The sequence below is a fragment of the Apodemus sylvaticus genome, chromosome 12 (genome assembly GCF_947179515.1).
Source record: "Apodemus sylvaticus chromosome 12, mApoSyl1.1, whole genome shotgun sequence".
NCBI lineage: Eukaryota > Metazoa > Chordata > Mammalia > Rodentia > Muridae > Apodemus > Apodemus sylvaticus.
The window spans coordinates 17,465,944-17,486,425 of NC_067483.1; the positions used below are offsets into that span (position 1 = coordinate 17,465,944).

Consider the following 20,482-nt stretch of genomic DNA (forward strand, 5'->3'; position numbering starts at 1 on the left):
ATGACTAGAAAAGTCATCTTCTACATGCTGTTCTTCTGCACCAGTTTTGTGGCTTGTGTTTGCTGGTATATTGTATGTTACAGTAGCTTCTGCCAAAGGGAGATTTATATTTCAGTTGTGAGGTCCTTGAAAAGTCCCTTCCATAACAAGGGTTGTAGGCATTTCCCACATAGGGTTATTTCTTTTACTTTCCAGATTTTCATTACATTTATTGATTGATTGATCGGTTGATTGATTGTACCTTTCTTACAGACTTCTAAAGTTTGATTTGATTGATGTTCCTCAGTTCTTCATTGGGCAATCACTGTTCTTCAGTTGGACAAGGGATTTGGGGTTGGAGTGGGCAGAGCCATGATGTCAGGGATGAAGGTCCCCTGGATGTCACCCTTTCTGTGGAATCTGTTTGCTTAGCAGATGTTCTTTCTATTCCTCTGGAGGAGTGTCCATGACCTGTTACTGTTTCTTTTTCACACCTAAGCTTACATTTCTCGTAGGGACTGCTTTTCTGTGTTCTAGTTGTGATACCATTTTCTTGAGAGTTGGGAGGATGTTCTTCCTCCCTCCCTGGTTTCCTGGTTTCTCTAACAGTGGTCCAGGCCCTGGCCTGGTGGATGTGGTTAGTACTGCAGGCTCTTGTTCACACCGCGGGCCTGGTACAGCTGTGGCCCAAAGCTCAATTTAATTTAACCTTGAAGTTAAGGCAGGGGCTGAGTCTTCACTGCATGCAGTTTGTTGGAAATTAAACTCAGTATTCTATCTTCAGCTCTCCTCAGGGCCACACTTCCTTTCTATAACAATAACTTACAAATGCTGGGAAAGGAAACTGGGTAAGAACGCCGCTTGCTCTGAGATGTACCCGGTGGCGTTCTTATTAATAGTGCCTGTGTATGGGGATTGTGGGAAGGATGTGTGTTTTAATAGCAGCTGTGTAGGTGGAGCACAGCTTCTCCGTTGGATGTCCAGCGTTTCTTCTTTGGGAGCAGTTCTTTTCTCTTTTGGATGAGATGTACCTTGGCTGGTCTGCGCTGATGTATTTACTTCTTTTGTTTTGGGTCCAGGATATGGTCTGTTCATAGGAGAACCTTGTGGTAGCCTTTGTGGTCTCCTGGGTTGCTCTGCCCCAGGGCTGTTACTTATTGGATTCGTGGTCTTATTCTAGATGTTCCTGTTTGCACTGTGGTTCCCATGAGCCCATGCTGGCTGATCTTATCCTGTTCTGTGCCCACTTCTTCCTGCTTCCAGCAGTAACAACGTTTAGTTCAGAATGAGGAATGGAGCAAGGACAGCTTGACGTTTAATCGTTTTCTCTTTGTCCAGAGGGAGCAGTGTTAGACTTCTGTTAAAATAGAACTTGTTTTCTTCTAAGTAGTCTCCAAGGGAACAGTGTACTAGGTAGGCCAGAGGCAAACTGGTGTAGGTGTCTGAAGGACTTGTGAGGGGCCATTGACCCTCCTCTCTGCACAGCGTCTGAGGGTCACAGTGAACACTCAGTGTGGTTGTTTTAGTGAAAAGATAAAGCATTCCATTTCCACAAGACCCAAGTCCTTCTGGTTTACATCAGGAATTTGGCTGTCTTTTGAGTTTTCTTTTTTAATGTTGTAAATTCAAGGAAAGCTGAAATTGCTAAAATGCCAACTCAGACTTCTGTATTCGAGCCTTTGTGCACAGCATCTTTCTGCTTCATATGTACAATGTAATTTGTCTTTAATTCAAGTATCACCTCAGCAGAGTCTTGTTTTATGCATATTTATTAGAGAGATAAATATGCATAGATTTGGGAATTAGTGAATATAAACTATGAGTAATTCTACTTTGTAGCAGTAGCAATAAAACTAATAGCAGTGTTTATTGATGGTTTTTCTGAGCTATGAAGGTCAGACTAGGTGCCATTTAATACTGCTACATAGACATGATAGTCAGAAGAGATCGATAATCCATCTGTTTATCATAGCTCAGTGATGAGGTGGTGGTTCTACTACTTCTGGGTTGGGGGGAAAAGGCTGGAATTTGGTAACAGAAAAGTACATCAGGTTGATCAAAGATAAAGAGTAAAATGTTACTTCATTTATTCATTTATTTTTGCAAAGTAAAACTAAGTTAGGCAAAGACTTAGAACTATGATGGTTACAACATCTGCTATCAGACAGAGAGCCAAGATATTTGAAGTGAGCTAAATCTCTTCACTTTCATTCTAAGTAATTCCTGGGGAACACCTGAGCTTACCCAGCCGCCTTGTTTCTCCACCATGCATTGTGGTTTGTCGCCCTGGGATCTTGACCTCGGTAGGAGTTATTCAACCAGGAAGGCAGTGGATATTTGGATAATCATTTCAATAGAATTTTTGTTTTGTGCAAAGCATCTCCATGAAGCAAAGCATAATCAATGTATAATTATCTTACTGAAATGAGCACCGACCACACCTGTCTTCTGTCTAGTGCATGATTGTGTATTTCCTTTAAACTCTTGTGTTAGTTTGTTCATAATTCTTACTTGATTGTTATTTTTTATGTTTTTTTTTTTTTTAAGGATTAAGGCCACCTGTAGGAGAGACTAGAGACATCAGTAAACCTAAGGAGTTATCTGTGCTGTTCGGAGCCCTGTGCTCGGTTACGTTAGGCACGCTCTAGTACAGCCTTTACAGTCAGGCTGCTTGGTACCAAGTGTATATATACTTCATCTCTTTGTATTTGGACAGGAAGTGCTACTTTCATGGTGTTCCTGAGCTCCCAAAAGGGAATGTCTCATTTCTATGTATAGACAATAATTCACAGGAAAAATGAATCAACCGTCTTCTTTTTCCTGCAGGTTGCATCCCAGCGCATAAGCTCAGTAGACCTCTCGTGCTGCAGCCTTGAGCACCTGCCTGCCAACCTCTTCTACAGCCAAGACCTTACTCATCTCAATTTAAAGCAGAACTTCCTAAGGCAAAACCCCAGCCTCCCAGCTACCAGGGGACTCGGTGAGCTGCAAAGGTGAGCCTGCACAGGTGCTAGCTCCCCCCAGAAGGGGTGGGGACCGGGCCAGCTGGGAATGGTCCCTTCAGAAGGTCATATAACACAGCTTTGCTTTATAGTGAGGACAGCATCAGCTATCAGTCCAAATTTTTCTCTAAGGTTTCTTGCCTTTAAAATTATGGCCTGCAGTTATCCATTGGGTAGATTTACGTAAAAGCAGTTCTTTTTGAAAACAAACTCCATTCCCTACATTAGAAAATGTCATGGTATTTAGTGTGTCTCTTCTGAGTTCAAGGGTCTATTCAGAATAAATTACTTGTTTGGAAACTTATGGATCAGTTTTTTCCTCATGAAAACACATGTCTTAGAAACATAAGAAATAAGGTTTACATCCAAAACTCTGACATCTGCATATCAGCATGCGAACTTGAGCCATGTGCCTCAGCCAGGAGAGTCTGCCTCGTTATGACTAGGTGTATCTCTAGGGCTGAGAGGTTGCCATGTCCCTTCCTTCCCACTGTGGAGCAGTGAGCACGCATGATTCTGTGGGACATGTAGCCTCTTGTGACCATGCATGTAGAGTGTATACTGGTCATGGTGCCCAAGGAGCCACTGAGTCTGTACCTTAGGTAGCCAGCCTGCTTAGAGAGAAAGCCTTGCTGAGCAGCCACTGTGGTTATGTCTGCCTTTAGCACCCAGAGAAGTATCCAACCACATTTACTGTGAAAAAGGCAGTCCTTTTAACAGTGAACTTCAACATTAGTGTGCCTGTTTCTCAGTGTCACTGCAGCATTTCTGTCCATTTGTGTCCCCGTAGTTCATTCTAATTTCCCTTCTCTCTTCAGCCATGTCCCCAGATCCCTGGGAGATTTTAGGGATTAGTTAATTGTTTTTCCAAAAAGTTATGAACATTCTTCTTTAATACCTTAAATTAGCTATGGTAATACTTAATTCTGACAAATGGTATCTTAGGCTAGAAAGCGGCATTAAGAGTCATCTAAACAAAGCCTTGTGAGGGACGAGGGCTCTAGACTAGTAAGGCAGCTCTGGGTCAGTGGTGATTGGAAGAGGAGGTTAGGTGCTGGTGTTACAGATGACTTGAAGGCATTTTCACCCATCTGTAATGTTTGCTTTTTTAAGAAGAAAATATACAGAGGTAAACATAGCAAAAAATGTTAAGTTTTAAGAAGGGGGAGTATAAATAATCTGTTCGGCATTATTTTCTCTATTCTTGTACTTAGGTGTCCTATAGTAAGCCAAAATTAAAACCAACATAAGATGTATTTCTTATCACCTACAGGAATGAGTATCTTTGAAATAAGTGAATATCCAGATAGACCCAATCCAGTGGGTGCAGGTCTTACCCTGCCTGTTGTTCCCTTCAGAGGCTTCAAGCTGCCTGACACACCTAATATTACTTCCCCATCTCCCCAAGCCCGGACTCCTGAACACTCCCTACTCAGTCCTCCCCCTTGCCTTCCTTCACCCCCTCTCCCTCCCTCTCTCCCTCCTTCCCTCCGTCCTTTCCTCCTTCCCTTTCTCCCTCTCTCCTTCCCTCCCACCCAGAGGCACACCCACACAGTGGCACACACACAGGCACACAGACACACACAGGTGCACACACACACAGAGGCACACACACACAGAGGCACATCCACATAGAAGGACACAGAAGCACACACACATATAGGCACACACACAGAGGCACACAGACACAAGCACAGTGCATACACACACACACACACACACACACACACACACACACACACACACACACACCACACACACACTTCCCTTCCTGCCCTGTGCTTTTTTGTCAGTTATACCTGGGGTTGGGAGTCTGTGTGGAGTGATGACTTGCTGTTGTACCACTGCTAGCCAGTTTTTTGTTTTATAAATTTCATGATTTTGTTTTATTTTGTGTTTTAAAAAACAAGTATTTCTTCCTCATTAAAATAATGTTGTATGTAGAGTTTTAAAATTCTACTAAAAAAAGAATTGGAACAAACAGAAGCCTAAATTTCTAATCCACTCCTCTGCCTGAGTCCTGCGTTTGAGGGAGTCCCTTGGATGTGTGGCTTTCTCTAGTCTTCCTAAAGCGTCCACACGTCCTGCCATGTTGGACATTGTGTGTGGCTTACTGCCTTAAGACAACTCCTGTTGTCTCAACCATTCCGGCTTCCTGCTGCATGCACTGCTGCTTCCACAGTCTCTTGATACATTGTGATCGATCTTGATCTAATTCACCGTTACCATGTTAGCATGTTACATGTTAGCATGTTACATGTTAGCATGGAACTGTTAGCATGTTACATGTTAGCATGGAACTGTTGTTCCCAGCTAAGGAGCAGTTCCGTGCCTGACAGTTGCCTCTTCTTTTCCTTTGCATTCTCCTCTGTAGCTCGTGCAGGCTTCCTGACAACTCACTTTGCTTTCTGACACCTTTTATGTGGAGACCGCTCCACTCTGGGAGCCAGTGTATTTGTGTGCTTGGTCTGCTATGTAGCAAGACAGTGAGTGCATCCTTTTCTGCAGGGCGTGTCACTTTTCCTTGAGAGGAGTCCTTTGGCTTCTGTCTGAGTGATGCGAGCCAAGACTGACTAGGGGAGAGGAGCAGAATCTCAGAGTTTACTGTGTGGATTTCTGCCTAGTCTCCCTGTTTTACAGAACAGAGTATTTTTCTATGCCCAATATCTTTGAAATATTAATTATCGGGTTTAGTTTTTTCAGGGACTAGACTCTCTTGATGGAACTAGGTAGAAAATCTGGCATTTTTAACAGTCTTTTCTATTGATATGTAACAAAAATGTAGGGTGGGTACAAACAGGCCCATGCAACCTGGTGGGATCCTACCAAATATTCACATTATATAACTACCACCATACTGCGAAATAGACTGTTAACTGCACATAACACCTCTCTTTCTGCTCCCCCACAACCTCGTTGTTAACAGAAAATGATCTCTGACCTGGCTCTGACAGTGACTCAGTCTTACCTGCTTATGTACATGATATAAATGGATCCATACAGTGAGTGCATATTTCCAGTTTCTTTCATACATTAATTTTTTGTAAAATGCAAAATGGAGTATTCAGTCAGCTTAGTATTTGTCCCAGGCCATATAGACTAGCCAATTCAAACTACTCGATTTAAGGTAGAAGGTTATCACATTTTATACTATAAAAGATGTTTTGTTCTCTGTTGTTTTAAGGCAGAGCAGCTGTAACTAAGAGAGTTGGTCTGTGACGTCTGAGACACGGGTGAGGCTGCTGTTACCTTGCCTTTCAGAAAACAAGCTAGGCAAATTAAATCATCCTTAAATACCATACTGCATAGTAATTGTATAGTATCACGTTGGTCACATTTTCAGGTAAGAAATAGTCAAACACACTGGTAACACATACACACTTGAGCACATATTGATGCCAGGAATTAAAACTATAATGTTTATTTAAGAAAGGCATATTTATACTGAAAAGATCACTAGCATGCATTTTAAAATATAGGTTAGCAAGTCTATTTTTTATGTATAGCTTGTTGTGTATATACATATATATAACATCTATAAAATTTAGTATAGTATATGTTGTACATGAATATAATTACATACATTCTCACATACATTTGTACCATTGCACATTCCATCTTCCCTGCAACTCGTCACACATCCTGTCTCCCACAACTCCTTCTCCTGCATCCTGTCTCCCACAACTCCTTCTCCTGCATCCTGTCTCCCACAACTCCTTCTCCTGCATCCTGTCTCCCACAACTCCTTCTCCTGCATCCTGTCTCCCACAACTCCTTCTCCTGCATCCTGTCTCCCACAACTCCTTCTCACACATCCTGTCTCCCACAACTCCTTCTCACACATCCTGTCTCCCACAACTCCTTCTCACACATCCTGTCTCCCACAACTCCTTCTCACACATCCTGTCTCCCACAACTCCTTCTCACACATCCTGTCTCCCACAACTCCTTCTCACACATCCTGTCTCCCACAACTCCTTCTCACACATCCTGTCTCCCACAACTCCTTCTCACACATCCTGTCTCCCACAACTCCTTCTCCTGCATCCTGTCTCCCACAACTCCTTCTCCTGCATCCTGTCTCCCAAAACTCCTTCTCCTGCATCCTGTCTCCCACAACTCCTTCTCACACATCCTGTCTCCCACAACTCCTTCTCACACATCCTGTCTCCTACAACTCCTTCTCACAATCCTGTCTCCCACACCTCCTTCTCACACATCCTGTCTCCTACAACTCCTTCTCACAATCCTGTCTCCCACAACTCCTTCTCACACATCCTGTCTCCCACAACTCCTTCTCACATATCCTGTCTCCTACAACTCCTTCTCACACATCCTGTCTCCCACAACTCCTTCTCCTGCATCCTGTCTCCCACAACTCCTTCTCCTGCATCCGGTCTCCCACAACTCCTTCTCCTGCATCCTGTCTCCCACAACTCCTTCTCCTGCATCCTGTCTCCCACAACTGCTTCTCCTGCATCCTGTCTCCCACAACTCCTTCTCACACATCCTGTCTCCTACAACTCCTTCTCACACATCCTGTCTCCCACAACTCCTTCTCACAATCCTGTCTCCCACAACTCCTTCTCACACATCCTGTCTCCTACAACTCCTTCTCACAATCCTGTCTCACACAACTCCTTCTCACACATCCTGTCTCCCACAACTCCTTCTCACACATCCTGTCTCCCACAACTCCTTCTCACACATCCTGTCTCCTACAACTCCTTCTCACACATCCTGTCTCCCACAACTCCTTCTCACACATCCTGTCTCCCACAACTCCTTCTCACACACCCTCTCTCCCACAACTCCTTCTCACACATCCTGTCTCCCACAACTCCTTCTCACACACCCTGTCTCCCACAACTCCTTCTCACACCCTGTCTCCCACAACTCCTTCTCACACATCCTGTCTCCCACAACTCCTTCTCACACATCCTGTCTCCCACAACTCCTTCTCACACATCCTGTCTCCCACAACTCCTTCTCACACATCCTGTCTCCCACAACTCCTTCTCACACATCCTGTCTCCCACAACTCCTTCTCACACATCCTGTCTCCCACAACTCCTTCTCACACATCCTGTCTCCCACAACTCCTTCTCACACATCCTGTCTCCCACAACTCCTTCTCACACATCCTGTCTCCCACAACTCCTTCTCACACATCCTGTCTCCCACAACTCCTTCTCACACATCCTGTCTCCCACAACTCCTTCTCACACATCCTGTCTCCCACAACTCCTTCTCACACATCCTGTCTCCCACAACTCCTCACACATCCTGTCTCCCACAACTCCTTCTCACACATCCTGTCTCCCACAATTCCTTCTCACACATCCTGTCTCCCACAACTCCTTCTCACACATCCTGTCTCCTACAACTCCTTCTCACACATCCTGTCTCCCACAACTCCTTCTCACACATCCTGTCTCCTACAATTCCTTCTCACACATCCTGTCTCCCACAACTCCTTCTCACACATCCTGTCTCCCACAACTCCTTCTCACACATCCTGTCTCCCACAACTCCTTCTCACACATCCTGTCTCCTACAACTCCTTCTCACACATCCTGTCTCCTACAATTCCTTCTCTCACATCCTGTCTCCCACAACTCCTTCTCACACATCCTGTTTCCCACAACTCCTTCTCACACATCCTGTCTCCCACAACTCCTTCTCACACATCCTGTCTCCTACAACTCCTTCTCACACATCCTGTCTCCCACAACTCCTTCTCACAATCCTGTCTCCTACAATTCCTTCTCACACATCCTGTCTCCTACAACTCCTTCTCACACATCCTGTCTCCTACAACTCCTTCTCACACATCTGACTCCCACAACTCCTCTCACACATCTGACTCCCACAACTCCTTCTCACACATCCTGTCTCCCACAACTCCTTCTTACACATCCGGTCTCCTACAACTCCTTCTCACACATCTTGTCTCCCACAACTCCTTCTCACACATCCGGTCTCCTACAACTCCTTCTCACACATCCGGTCTCCTACAACTCCTTCTCACACATCCTGTCTCCTACAACTCCTTCTCACACATCCTGTCTCCTACAACTCCTTCTCACACATCCTGTCTCCCACAACTCCTTCTCACACATCCTGTCTCCTACAACTCCTTCTCACACATCCTGTCTCCTACAACTCCTTTTCACACATCCTGTCTCCCACAATTCCTTCTCACACATCCTGTCTCCTACAACTCCTTCTCACACACCCTGTCTCCCACAACTCCTTCTCACACATCTGACTCCCACAACTCCTCTCACACATCTGACTCCGACAACTCCTTCTCACACATCCTGTCTCCTACAACTCCTTCTCATATATTCCTGTCTTTACAACTTCCTTTTTTACATTGGTGTTAACTGAATTTAACAAGGCCATCTTTGTCTACAGATTTGGAACTGTCCACTGGAACTTGGTGGGCTCCCACAAGGGTACACAGCTAAAGAGAGTGATTGTTTTTCCTGCAGACTCCGTCACTAGCCCATAGTTAGCAGGAAGAGAGCCGCCCTGAGCCTCCCTTTGATTGTGTCCAAGTCTTGTGGATCTAGCAGAAGTCACTTTTCCTGCTATTGGCCTCATGATCACAGTGGCTGTGACATAACCACCCTGTATTTGAGGTCTTAGTTGGGGTGGTATAGATGTCCGGTTTTGGACTGAGCACTCAACTGTCATTTAGTCTCAGTACCTAGAGCAGCCATGAGATTACAATTCATCCAGTAATGGATACTTTTAATGTTTGTGGAGTTTGGGATGGCATATTTTCAATTTCATATTTTTCTTTGTATATATAGGAAATTTATGATAAATGCATAGTGCATGCTTCATGGGAATGTGTTTGAGAGGTAACAAAGAGTTTTATTTTCATATTTCAATTAAGTCTTAAGGAATTAAATTTTAGGCTAGTATTAACACAAATTCTGATTTCAGTGTTTTAGGAAGAAATTATACATACAATAAAACATAAGAGTTGTCTTAAAGAACAGTGTATCTTATATTTTCATTTAATTAGAAATATTCACCTTTTCTTTTTGTTTTTTGGTTTTTTATCAGTTTTCAAGGAATATTTAAGTAAGTGTTTGCACCAGCGTTGTAGATGTGGGACGTGGCCTACCCACAGCTCTGTCTGGAGAACCATTGATCCCGGGCTTCTACTGCCTGTTTCCCTTTATGGGCACTGGGACTTCTCAGTGTCCTGGTCAGCATTTGGAAAGGAAAGCATCTGCCATTTTTTAGTGGTTTTAATAGGGTTTTTTTTCTGATTCTGTGCCACTAGTAACTAATCCTGTATTATTCACAACTTTCTTTTTTATTAGTATCCAGTACTTTACATAGCCAACCATATCTCCGTTTAAGTGAACCAAGTAGTTTTAATATGCCATTGCCATTTGCAATAGAAATTATGTTTAATTAAATTTTTTTGAAGAGTCAACAAATGGGAATGGGACAGTTCTGTGCTGATTTTTGCATATTCATGGACTTTTAACTTTTCTCCTTATATTAATTTTTCTAGTTCAATATGGTTGTTAATTGTATTAGCTTACTTGCACAGAACTGTATTGATGTTCAGATAGTTTACTGATATCTAATACACTTAGCTTTTTTATGTTTTCAATAATTTTCTTAACTTGCCATTTATTGAAATTTCATGGGTTGGCTCATTGAAGGATCTAGAGTTTGAGTATAATAAGGAAGTCAAACTTTGTGTGTCTTACGAGGGTTTCCCGATAACAAGAGAAAGGCATCCAATCCATGTTGTTGCATACATGAGAGTCTTGACAGGAAAATGAAGAGCTGAGAAGAGCAAAGCCCAGGGCTTATGTACTAGATTGAACAAAGGGAGTCAAGGGTGGGAAAACAAGAGGAACCCCAGAAGAGACAGCCTGGCCTTCACAAGGTCTGTTTGTAGAGAAGCCCCTCAGCCTCAATCCTGTCTCAGTGTTAAACGCCTCTCCTCCTTCCTGCTATGTGGAAGACACCATTCATGCTCATCTCTCTTGTTCTCCAGGAAAATTAAGGGAACCAGAGGGCGTCTTTATTATCTACTGTTTTTCTTTAGTTCCAAACGATCCTTAGGACACAGAGCCACATTTAGGGATGACAACCATTCCTTAAAGGGATGGCAAGCAGAGTTCTTTATCACGGCAGCTGCAGCATTTGGAAGGCCCAGGAACAGAGCGCACTCTGAGAGACAGCAGTGCCTTGCGTGTGCTCATTTCTCCTGGCTTTGCCCATACTACTTCGATTGCTTATAATTTAAACTTTATTACCTATGACAATAAACATTCCATTTAATAGATAAGCCTATATTTTAGAACATTATTGAAAATGTATGATCATACTTATTTAATTCTGTGTATGGAAATTTACTTTGTTACTTAGATATTATTAAAAATGTTTCACTTGTCGTTGATCAGCCTTTGTTACCTCTGCCAGCCATAAGCAAGGCATGGAAGTCTTTGCTCCTGCTCTTGCCTTGCTCTTTGGCAGACTAGTTCAGGAAACCAAAGCCAGCACTCGCCTGGGTAAAAGAGTGGGGTTACTTTTATAGGAAGAATACTAACTTTTGTCTTAAGGTGTTGGTGGTGGTGTTTAATAATTTCACATATGCATTCTTTGTGCTTTAACTAAACCTATCCTACTGCCTCCCTCTAGTTCCCCTCCAAACTCCCCCATCCCTCTTTTCTTTCTAACCTAATCTGGTCCATTCCCTCCCCCCTTTTATTAAAAATAGGTTCTTTTCTCATACAAAATATCCTGATTGCATTTTCCCAGTTCTACAACTCCATAAACGATTTTTCCTCCTCTCATTAGAAAAGAGCAGGCTACTAACAACCAAACATAACAAAACAAAATTTAATAAGATAAAACAGACAAGTATAATAAAAGGCCAAAGTTGGACAAAGCAAAGCAACAGAAGAAAAAAAACCCAAAAGAAGGCACAAGAATCGGAGACCCACTCATTCCCACGCTCAGGAGTGTCTACTAAACTGAAAGCTCTAGTATGTGCACAGAGGACCTGGTGCAGACCTGTGTCTGCGTTCATGCGAGCCTTGCTCATTTGGATGGCCTTGTACTTCTGGTGTCCTCCGTCTCCGGACTCTTCCCACCCACCCTTCTGTGAGGTTTCCTGGCCTCTGAGGGGAGGGGTCTGAGGGGACGGGTTTGGTGGAGACTGATGACAGGTGAGGACATGATTGCTTCTACGTTTGGTTGAGGACAGGGTTTATTGTGCATATGAGGGAGACCACAGCCAGAGGCACCTGGAAGGGTCCAGACTCAATATAGCCAGCAGACCAACCCAGGTCACGATGGGAGGTGGGGAGCAGAGAGGGGACAAGCTGACCAAGAGATCCAGAAGCTAGCCAGGCACTATTTTTTAAAGACTAGCAGTATTCAGTTTTACTCTAGGTTTCTGGGCTATCTAGTTTCTGGTTCTTGGTCACACAATGGTTTTGGGTATGGGTTCTATCTTGTATAGTGAGCCTTAAGTCAAATCAATAGTGGTGGTTATTCCTACAAACTCTGTGTCACCTTTGCCCTAGCATATCTTGCAGGGAGAAAAGTATTGTAGGTCACAGGGTTTGTAGCTGGGTTGGTGTTTACGGTTTCCTTTGATATCCTGCAGAGTGCTTTCCTATACCAAGGACGCTAGTCTGTAGGTTCCACTTGTCCACTGTGCAGTGAGGTGTGCGGGTGTTGGCTCAGCATTGGGACCTTGCTCTCAGGTTGTGGAGAGCAGCCTATTGTCTTGGCAACCGCCTGCGTTGTTTGGGGATTTCCATGAGGCTCCCTTTAGCCCCTAACTAAATAGACTCTATTTTATGTAACCCAGAGCCAGTAGTGGAAGCTTCACTTGCTGACAAGAGACGGCCAAGTTTGGACTCTGTCTCCCCTATTATTTGGAGACTTAATTAGGATTGTCTTCCTATAATGTGGTCTGTGTTAAAAGCCACCGGGTCCACTTAATGTTGCTTATATGTGCATAGTGTAGGATAGCCTACTGGAGCGTTTATAGCTTCTCTAGGGCCATAGCAATGAAAAACACTAACCCTCCGTCCTGCAGCAGCCATCAATTGCCAGGAACTCTTCAGTCAGGGCTGGAGCTTTAGTGCAGCCTCATCAGTGCTGGGACATGGGCTAGCATGTCCAGATCTGCTGCAGTCACAGCCACCGTAAGCTCATGTGTGCAACTGTTCTGTCATCTTAAGTGGTACTTTTCTGCCGATGTCCACTCACTTTGGCTCCGCAATCTTTCCACCTCGTATTCTATGATGGTCCTTGAGCCTCAGTGCTAGGACTGTGATGTAGATTACCCACTTATAGCTGAGTGCTCCACAGTCTCTCTTCCTCTGCATGTTGGCCAGCTGTGGGTCTCTGCGTTAACACCATCCACTACAAAAAGCTGCTGAGGTGATGAGTTAATCTGTGTGTATAAAGATAAGAACATAGGGAACAGTTAATTACTATGGCCAATTAGCAGAATAATAGTACTAGACCAGAATGCCTTTTTTAGCAACTCAAGGGATCACACTCCTGAAAACAACTTGCGAACATGACGTTTAAAGCTGATATAGCCATGGCTTGTTTTGCTCTCATCCTCTCCAAGATCACTGGTCAGCTTAGTCAAGTTGCTCTTACTGAAACGTTACATTATAATCTTGGGAAATTTGTTTCTTCTGGGAGGTCTACTGTTTTCAAATTAAACTCCCGGTGACACAGGAATTCCAGGCAACTCCTAGGACTACAAAACCAAAGAGCCTCCTCCCACATTAGGTAAGTTAGGCAGAGTCTTGTGGTTCCTTGTCAGCATGGGCATAATTATAGGTGATTGATGGTCATGTTTTTGTACCGGGAAAGACTTTTGGGACTGCAGTTCACCAGGAAATTGTGGCAGGAGAGTCAGAAACTGGGGAGAACATTCCAGAAATTACCATATAAAAGTTGACAGCAGCAGGAAGGACTGAATCCACCTGCAGTCTCCCCCTGTGCTCCATTGAGCCTGGAGATGTTCTGAAAAGTACACACATGATCTTGAGAGAGTCAGGTACTGACTGACTCATAAAAACATTCACCTCTCTGCTCTACCCTGTTGGAGCCAGGCCAGAGAAGATAGGGCACCTCCACGTCCTTCTGCATCTCCCTCTCCTTTAACTGCCCATGTGTCTGTGCGTTCTACAGAGGCACAAGCACCTGGAAACCATGCTCACTTTCCAGACTTGATCCACTCCTGGAGGAATTGAGGCCATTAGTATTTGGCTACTATTAAAAGATTTCAATTTATTTATGTTATTTTGTTATTTTTTTAGTGTTTAATATCATTAGAAATTTGAATTATAAGTGATGTGACGCTCACATGATTATTAATGAATTACTTTTACTGTAAATAACACTGAAAACCATACACACATAAAAAGACAAGTGTACCATCAAATATTTCTTTCAGTAGTGATTTTGTTATTATTGTTTGTTGCTCTTGTTTGAGTGTAATTATTTATTCCCTAGCAGTTTTACGGAATTCTAGGAAATATTTTGTAAAAGACTTTTTTTTTAAAGCATAACAATAGTTGTATAACGCTAACTTTTGTGCATTTGATTGCCTTTATTTTTTGTCTTGTAGACCTGCAGTGTACCTCTCTCTCAGAAGGAAACATTTGACCTTATTACTTACCGTTTGTTTTATCTATCCACTTTGGGCTCCAATTCCTAAAAGGTAGAGATCAGGTCCCCTAGAGGAGGCGGTTACCACTGTGAGGGAGACCACTGAGGACGTCATCATTGAGCACATGAGAGTGCGGTGGGACCTGCCCGTAGTCACCACTTCCTGTTCTTCGTATGCACTTCTGAGTAACAGGCTTTTGCGGCAACTTGTAGAAAGAAGTGAAACTGGTAATTCGTCATTTCTCTTTGGTTGAAGGTTTGAAGAAGAAAAAAAAAACTGCATAATGAGACCACTTAGGAAATATGACATGGAGATTCATAACCAAGAATTGGTAGTAGGAAAAAGAGAAAATAAATTTTAAATAGACTGTGATTTTGAAGAAGAAAAAAACTGTATAATGAGACCACTTAGGAAACATGACATGGAGATTCATAACCAAGAATTGGTAGTAGGAAAAAGAGAAAACACGTCTTAAATAGACTGTGATTTTCTTTTTATTTTATTTTTTGTTTTATGTGCATTGGTGTTTCCCCTGCATGCATATCTGTGTGAGTATATTGGATCCTCTGGAACTACAGTTATAGACAGTTGTAAGCAGCCATGTGGGTGCTGGGAATTGAATCTCCGTCCTCTTGAAGAGCACCCAGTGGTACTCTTCACAACTGAGCCATCTCTCCAGCCCTGTAATATTTTTTTCTAAAGAAAAAAAAAAAGAAAAGACCAAAGCAAAGAAGCCCACTGCCATTCTCTGACATACTGCCCACTCCCTTGCCGCTTCCTCACGAGACGGTGCCCTGCGGTGTCTGCCGCTGCCGTCCAGGCCAGGCCTGCCTCGTCCTGCCTGCCCTTGAAAGTGTGTTTCCAAAGATGTCTTGTAGAATTTGGTCATATCCAGTTCTCTGTGCTCGTTTCCTTCTTTGATGTATAAGCGTTGTCTATGCTTACTTCCTCTTTACAGCTCTGTAATAAACACTACAACATTTCTAAACTGACTCTATGTGTAAATTTCTTGACCATAGAGGAGGAATGTCTCTGCTTTTATTCTGTTTCCCTTTCATGTTTAGCCTAGAGCCAAATGGAGGGAGGAGGACAGACCCAAGGATAGTGTGCTTCCATTGAGTTCTTGGTTTCCGCATCACCGAGGAGAACAGACAGTGATCCTGAGACTTACAGATGAAGGCTTGCAAAGTGCTTTCAGCAGTGGAATTCATATGTAGGTCTTAAGGGATAGGTCGTAAGCCTCTTAAGGTGCCTTTTGGTTGGTCACAACATAATGTGATACCTAACGATCAATTTTAGTGAACCTTTGCTGTGTATGTTAGAGTCGGTGGGGTATGAAAAAGCCTGGTAACCACAAGGTGAAAGTTTCTTTTGAGTGGAAGGAATGAATTTCAGACTTGGAAAACTGAGAAGGAAGCAGGGATCTTAGTTATCATTAGATGTGAAATGGGTGTTCACTGAGAGAGTGGGGAATGCTGGGAGAGACAGCAAAGCTTCGCGCACACTCCACGGTGCTATGTGACAATAAGTGTGGAGAGATGAGAAAGAACTCCCAGTTCTGTCTGCAGTGGGAGGCTCTTTCTGGAAAAGTCTCCAATCTGTATTTTTGGTCCCCATGGGACTGGAAACAAATGACCCTATTTCCTGCCTTGTCTTGGGGCCACTCTTCAGATTTCAGTAATAGGAAGTTATCAGACTATTTATGCTTGCCACACTTTACAGTTTTTGGCTTTGTTTAAGGAGCAATACAGTTTTTATTTCTGGAAACTCATTTTAGTGGTGAGAGTGCTCTTAGCAAACTGTAGCAAGAAGTGGCCTGCTGATGTTTTTGGAGCTCATCTGCCAGACTGTCTATGCAGTTGTTGGGACACTCCAGCCTTGTAGGACACACTCCACAAGTGAAGTGTGTGGTGAAGCTTGGTAGTCACTGAAGAGTGGGGTGAGCAGTGAAGGAAGAAGGTGGCCAGTGCAGAGAGCCATGGGAGAGAGAGCTGCCCAGCCCCGACTGGGTTTGAGGCTTCCGGACTATTCAGGGATGTCGAAGCATGCACGGGCTCCCTCTCCACTTAGCTGTTACCCGACTGCAAGTTCGCACACACCTGAGCTTTGCAGATGCGGTTTGAATCCTCTTGGGGAACCTTTGTGTTTCAGAGGCTTCCCATTTCCCCCTGAGCTCTGGATCAAAGGAACTCCTTGAGATGGCTGAGGGCTCGCACGCCTCTCCAGCCTTCTCTGCTTCCTGAGCTCTGAGAATCAGGGCCTGTTTGGTTTTCCTCAGCACTTTCTAAAAAGGAACTCAAAGGAAAGCAATAGCTTTTCATTACTCTCAGTCTGTGTTAACTTTGTCCGAATCACTTCTTGGAGTCAGCTAAAATGATTTTTAATATTTATCCTACTTGTAGATAACATGTGGGGAATAATAGCCTTTGGTGGATTCTAATTTACCCTTTTTCTTCTGCCCAACTTCATTTTCCTGTTTTTTTATTAAGCTCTTTGCTGTATTCTCCAAGCATTACCCAAATTATAAGAGTCTAGTACTACACAGTATTTGTAAGTACTTGCTGTTCTAAGTGGCAATCAGCTACTCATTGCCTGTCTCCTAGGTGACAAGGATGCCAGCAGATGCTCTATTTTATGGCACTGGGTAATGTCCTTGTGAAATGTGTCTTCTTGGTGGCCAGCGTAAGCACACTGCTGGAGCAGACAGCTTCTTTGTCTGCAGTTCTCATGTCACACGCACACGCGCGCGCGCGCACACACACACACGCGCGCGCACACTCACGCGCGCGCACACTCACACGCACACGTACATCTAACTCCCATTGTTCTCACAGCACTTGTGGGACTTGTGTAAGTTAACTTCCTAGGAGAGTTTGTTTGTTTCCCAACTGACTAATTTTGATGCTGTTCACCATATGCCGTTCAGAAGGAGCTTTGAAAGGGAGGTTTCTATGATGACACTTGTCCAGCAGGGTATCCACAGTGGCCTGTGAAAAAGCAGGACACACCCTCTCTTTCTGGGGGTGTTTGGACTTACAGTGAATAATAGACAAAACAACTAGAGAAAGCATAGCTTTGCTTATGTCCTAAGATTAACCCTCTCTTCTCATGGGAGGGATGACAGGCAGGGGAGGTGTGGGTTTTGTTTTGTTTTGTTTTGTTTTGTTTTGTTTTGTTTTGTTTTGTTTGTGGTGAATATGAATCATCTATCCTGGGATATTGTTGATTTAGTCTGAAGTTTTTCTAGGTAAATAGTACTGTCTTTCTGTTGAGATGCCCTGTGGTTAGACATTAAGCAGCCCTTACCACCATAGGCAATCATTTGCTATGCGAATTCGACCTGCTTAGTATGTCCGAAGTATGCCCTGTCGTTTGTAGCCTCTAAATCAGTGCTTCTCAAAATAAGGTTCATGAAACACTCACACTAGGCTCACACTGGTATTTACTGGGTCACTGGGCCTCTTCTGTTATCTCAGGCTTCAGTTAGATCTCCAGTCATAGAGCCCGGAGTCTATGGTGATGCTCTCTTTAGTCACCAGCTGCCTGTCATACTCCTCAGTGCGAGGAGAGACCCCGTGAGCATTCACTAGCTTCCCACCTTCTACTTCACATGGCTGCAAGTCTTCCCCCAAACATTCCAAGTTCCTGGGGAGTAAAATCCCTGTCTCCTTACACGGCTGTGTGTTCAGTACATGGTCAGTGAAGGGTGCTTGGGTGCCTTTTCTTGGTAGCTATCCTTCGTGAACTTTGAGTGCTGGAATTTTCTTCCTTCACTGTGAGATGTCTGGCTGTGAGAGGGAGCTCCTTTCATAGACTGCTCCGTCCGGCGACTTTAGCTTTCTCTGTGGCTTTTGCTCATGCTCATTTTCTTCATAGACTGCTCCGTCCGGCGACTTTAGCTTTCTCTGTGGCTTTTGCTCATGCTCATTTTCTTCATAGACTGCTCCGTCCGGCGACTTTAGCTTTCTCTGTGGCTTTTGCTCATGCTCATTTTCTTCATAGACTGCTCCGTCCGGTGACTTTAGCTTTCTCTGTGGCTTTTGCTCATGCTCATTTTCTTCATAGACTGCTCCGTCCGGCGACTTTAGCTTTCTCTGTGGCTTTTGCTCATGCTCATTTTCTCATTCCTTAGCGCATGTGATGCTTTGAGGTGCGTCTCTGGCTCTTGTATGTCCTTGCATGAGTCAGCTGGGCTTTTAACCACACACTTTACCTCTTTGTTGAGAGATTAAATGGGGATCTGTTTTCCGTCTTGTACAGAAATCTTCCAACACTGTTACTTGTTCCACCTGTGTAATAGTAGGTGACATGAAACCTCTCCTGAATAACTGAGAATTAAATCTACTGCTGGGCAGATTGGTTGGTGAGGAGGAGGAAGAGGAGGGGGGAGAAAGGGGGAAAGGAGGAGAAGAAAGAGAGGGGGGAGGGAGGGAGGAGAGAGAAAAGAATAGAAAAAGTGGTAGTGGACAAAGTATAGAAGCAGTGTCCTAAGAGATGTTAAATTACAACATGGCAACATACTTCTTGGTCCTCTTTTTAATTCTTATGTTGCCAGTTTGTAGTAGTAATCATCATCATCATCATCATCATCATCATCCGATGACATGCTTAGAAATCCACTGACTGTTTATTCGCATATTGACTATCTTGTGATGTCAAGTGATATTTATCATTTAATTTATTATTCTTAGGGAGGGCGTATGTCATGGCTCACATGTAGCTGTCACAGGAAACTATTGAGAGTAGGTTTTTTGTCTTCTACTTTTACATGAATTCCAGGAGTCAGAGTCGGTTCCAGGCTTGTATAGCAAGGTCCTTTACCCTCAAAGCCACTTTGCTGTCCCTGGAGTGCGTTTCTATAGAACCACCTCACTGGACTCATAGGAACTTCCTCCTACATACTCTTCGCCATAGTCCTGTGAGCTGTATTGTTTACCTTGCATATATATATAGTTAACTTAGGGTAGAGTCTTAGATTTAGGATCTGATCAATAGATATTTTCCTGTTTGAGTAATACTAAAGAAGGTTTAACATATAAATTTGTCTTTTTAGGAAATGTTTTAATTTGCCATTACAGCAGCATCTTTATTGCCAGCATGGAGTGTTTTTCATTTTTCTTTTTGTTACTTCAGAAAAATAATGTTTGTGAGCTTCTTAGCCTGTCCCGGGACTGACCTCTCACCTAGCCGGTGCAGAATACGCTGTCCTACTTTAGCTGGTCCTACTTTACCTTATCCTGGTTTTGAATGTCTGCAGCAATCCTTTTGTAGGAGCAGATTTAAATTTTAAGCCAAGTGAAATATTAATGTGTTTATTTCTGTTTTCTAGTCATATGACAAGGTGTTATGTGTATTTTACTTACTCCAAGAGTCATTTTTGGTGTTGAGACTCCAGATAGGACAGTTCTGTTTGTTTTAGCGCAAATGTTGTGAAGCTGGTTATAAGCCACATTTGCTGTTTGTACTTCTGAACCTCAGAAGAGAAGCAGGTACGTCCTGGACTGAGGCTGGTGCACTTCTCAGTTCTTGGAGCAGGCCATGCATAAATCAGTGTGGAGCCATCTCAGAACTTGTAAAGGACAGAACCTTTGCCAAGAAATTGGGAAGAGATAGTTCAATTCCAGGGGAGTAGTTTTGTGGTGTGAGGGCAAATGAGGGCCAGAAAATGAGTAGGACCTTCTGAGGGATGGGTGTTCCTAGAGATGCAGAGGCTGGCCCTGGGAGCCCAGGCGCCTTCTGAGGGATGGGTGTTCCTAGAGATGCAGAGGCTGGCCCTGGGAGCCCAGGCGCCTTCTGAGGGATGGGTGTTCCT

At 43.7% G+C, this 20,482-nt stretch overlaps 1 protein-coding gene across 1 annotated transcript in view; it reads left to right on the forward strand.

Moving 5' to 3' along the window:
• Positions 1-20,482, forward strand: part of Phlpp1 (PH domain and leucine rich repeat protein phosphatase 1) — a 224,839-nt gene that overhangs the window by 134,734 nt on the left and 69,623 nt on the right. The window contains exon 4 of the mRNA XM_052200302.1: positions 2,806-2,972. Coding sequence (XP_052056262.1) covers positions 2,806-2,972 — 167 coding nt within the window. The remainder of the gene's footprint in view (positions 1-2,805; positions 2,973-20,482) is intronic.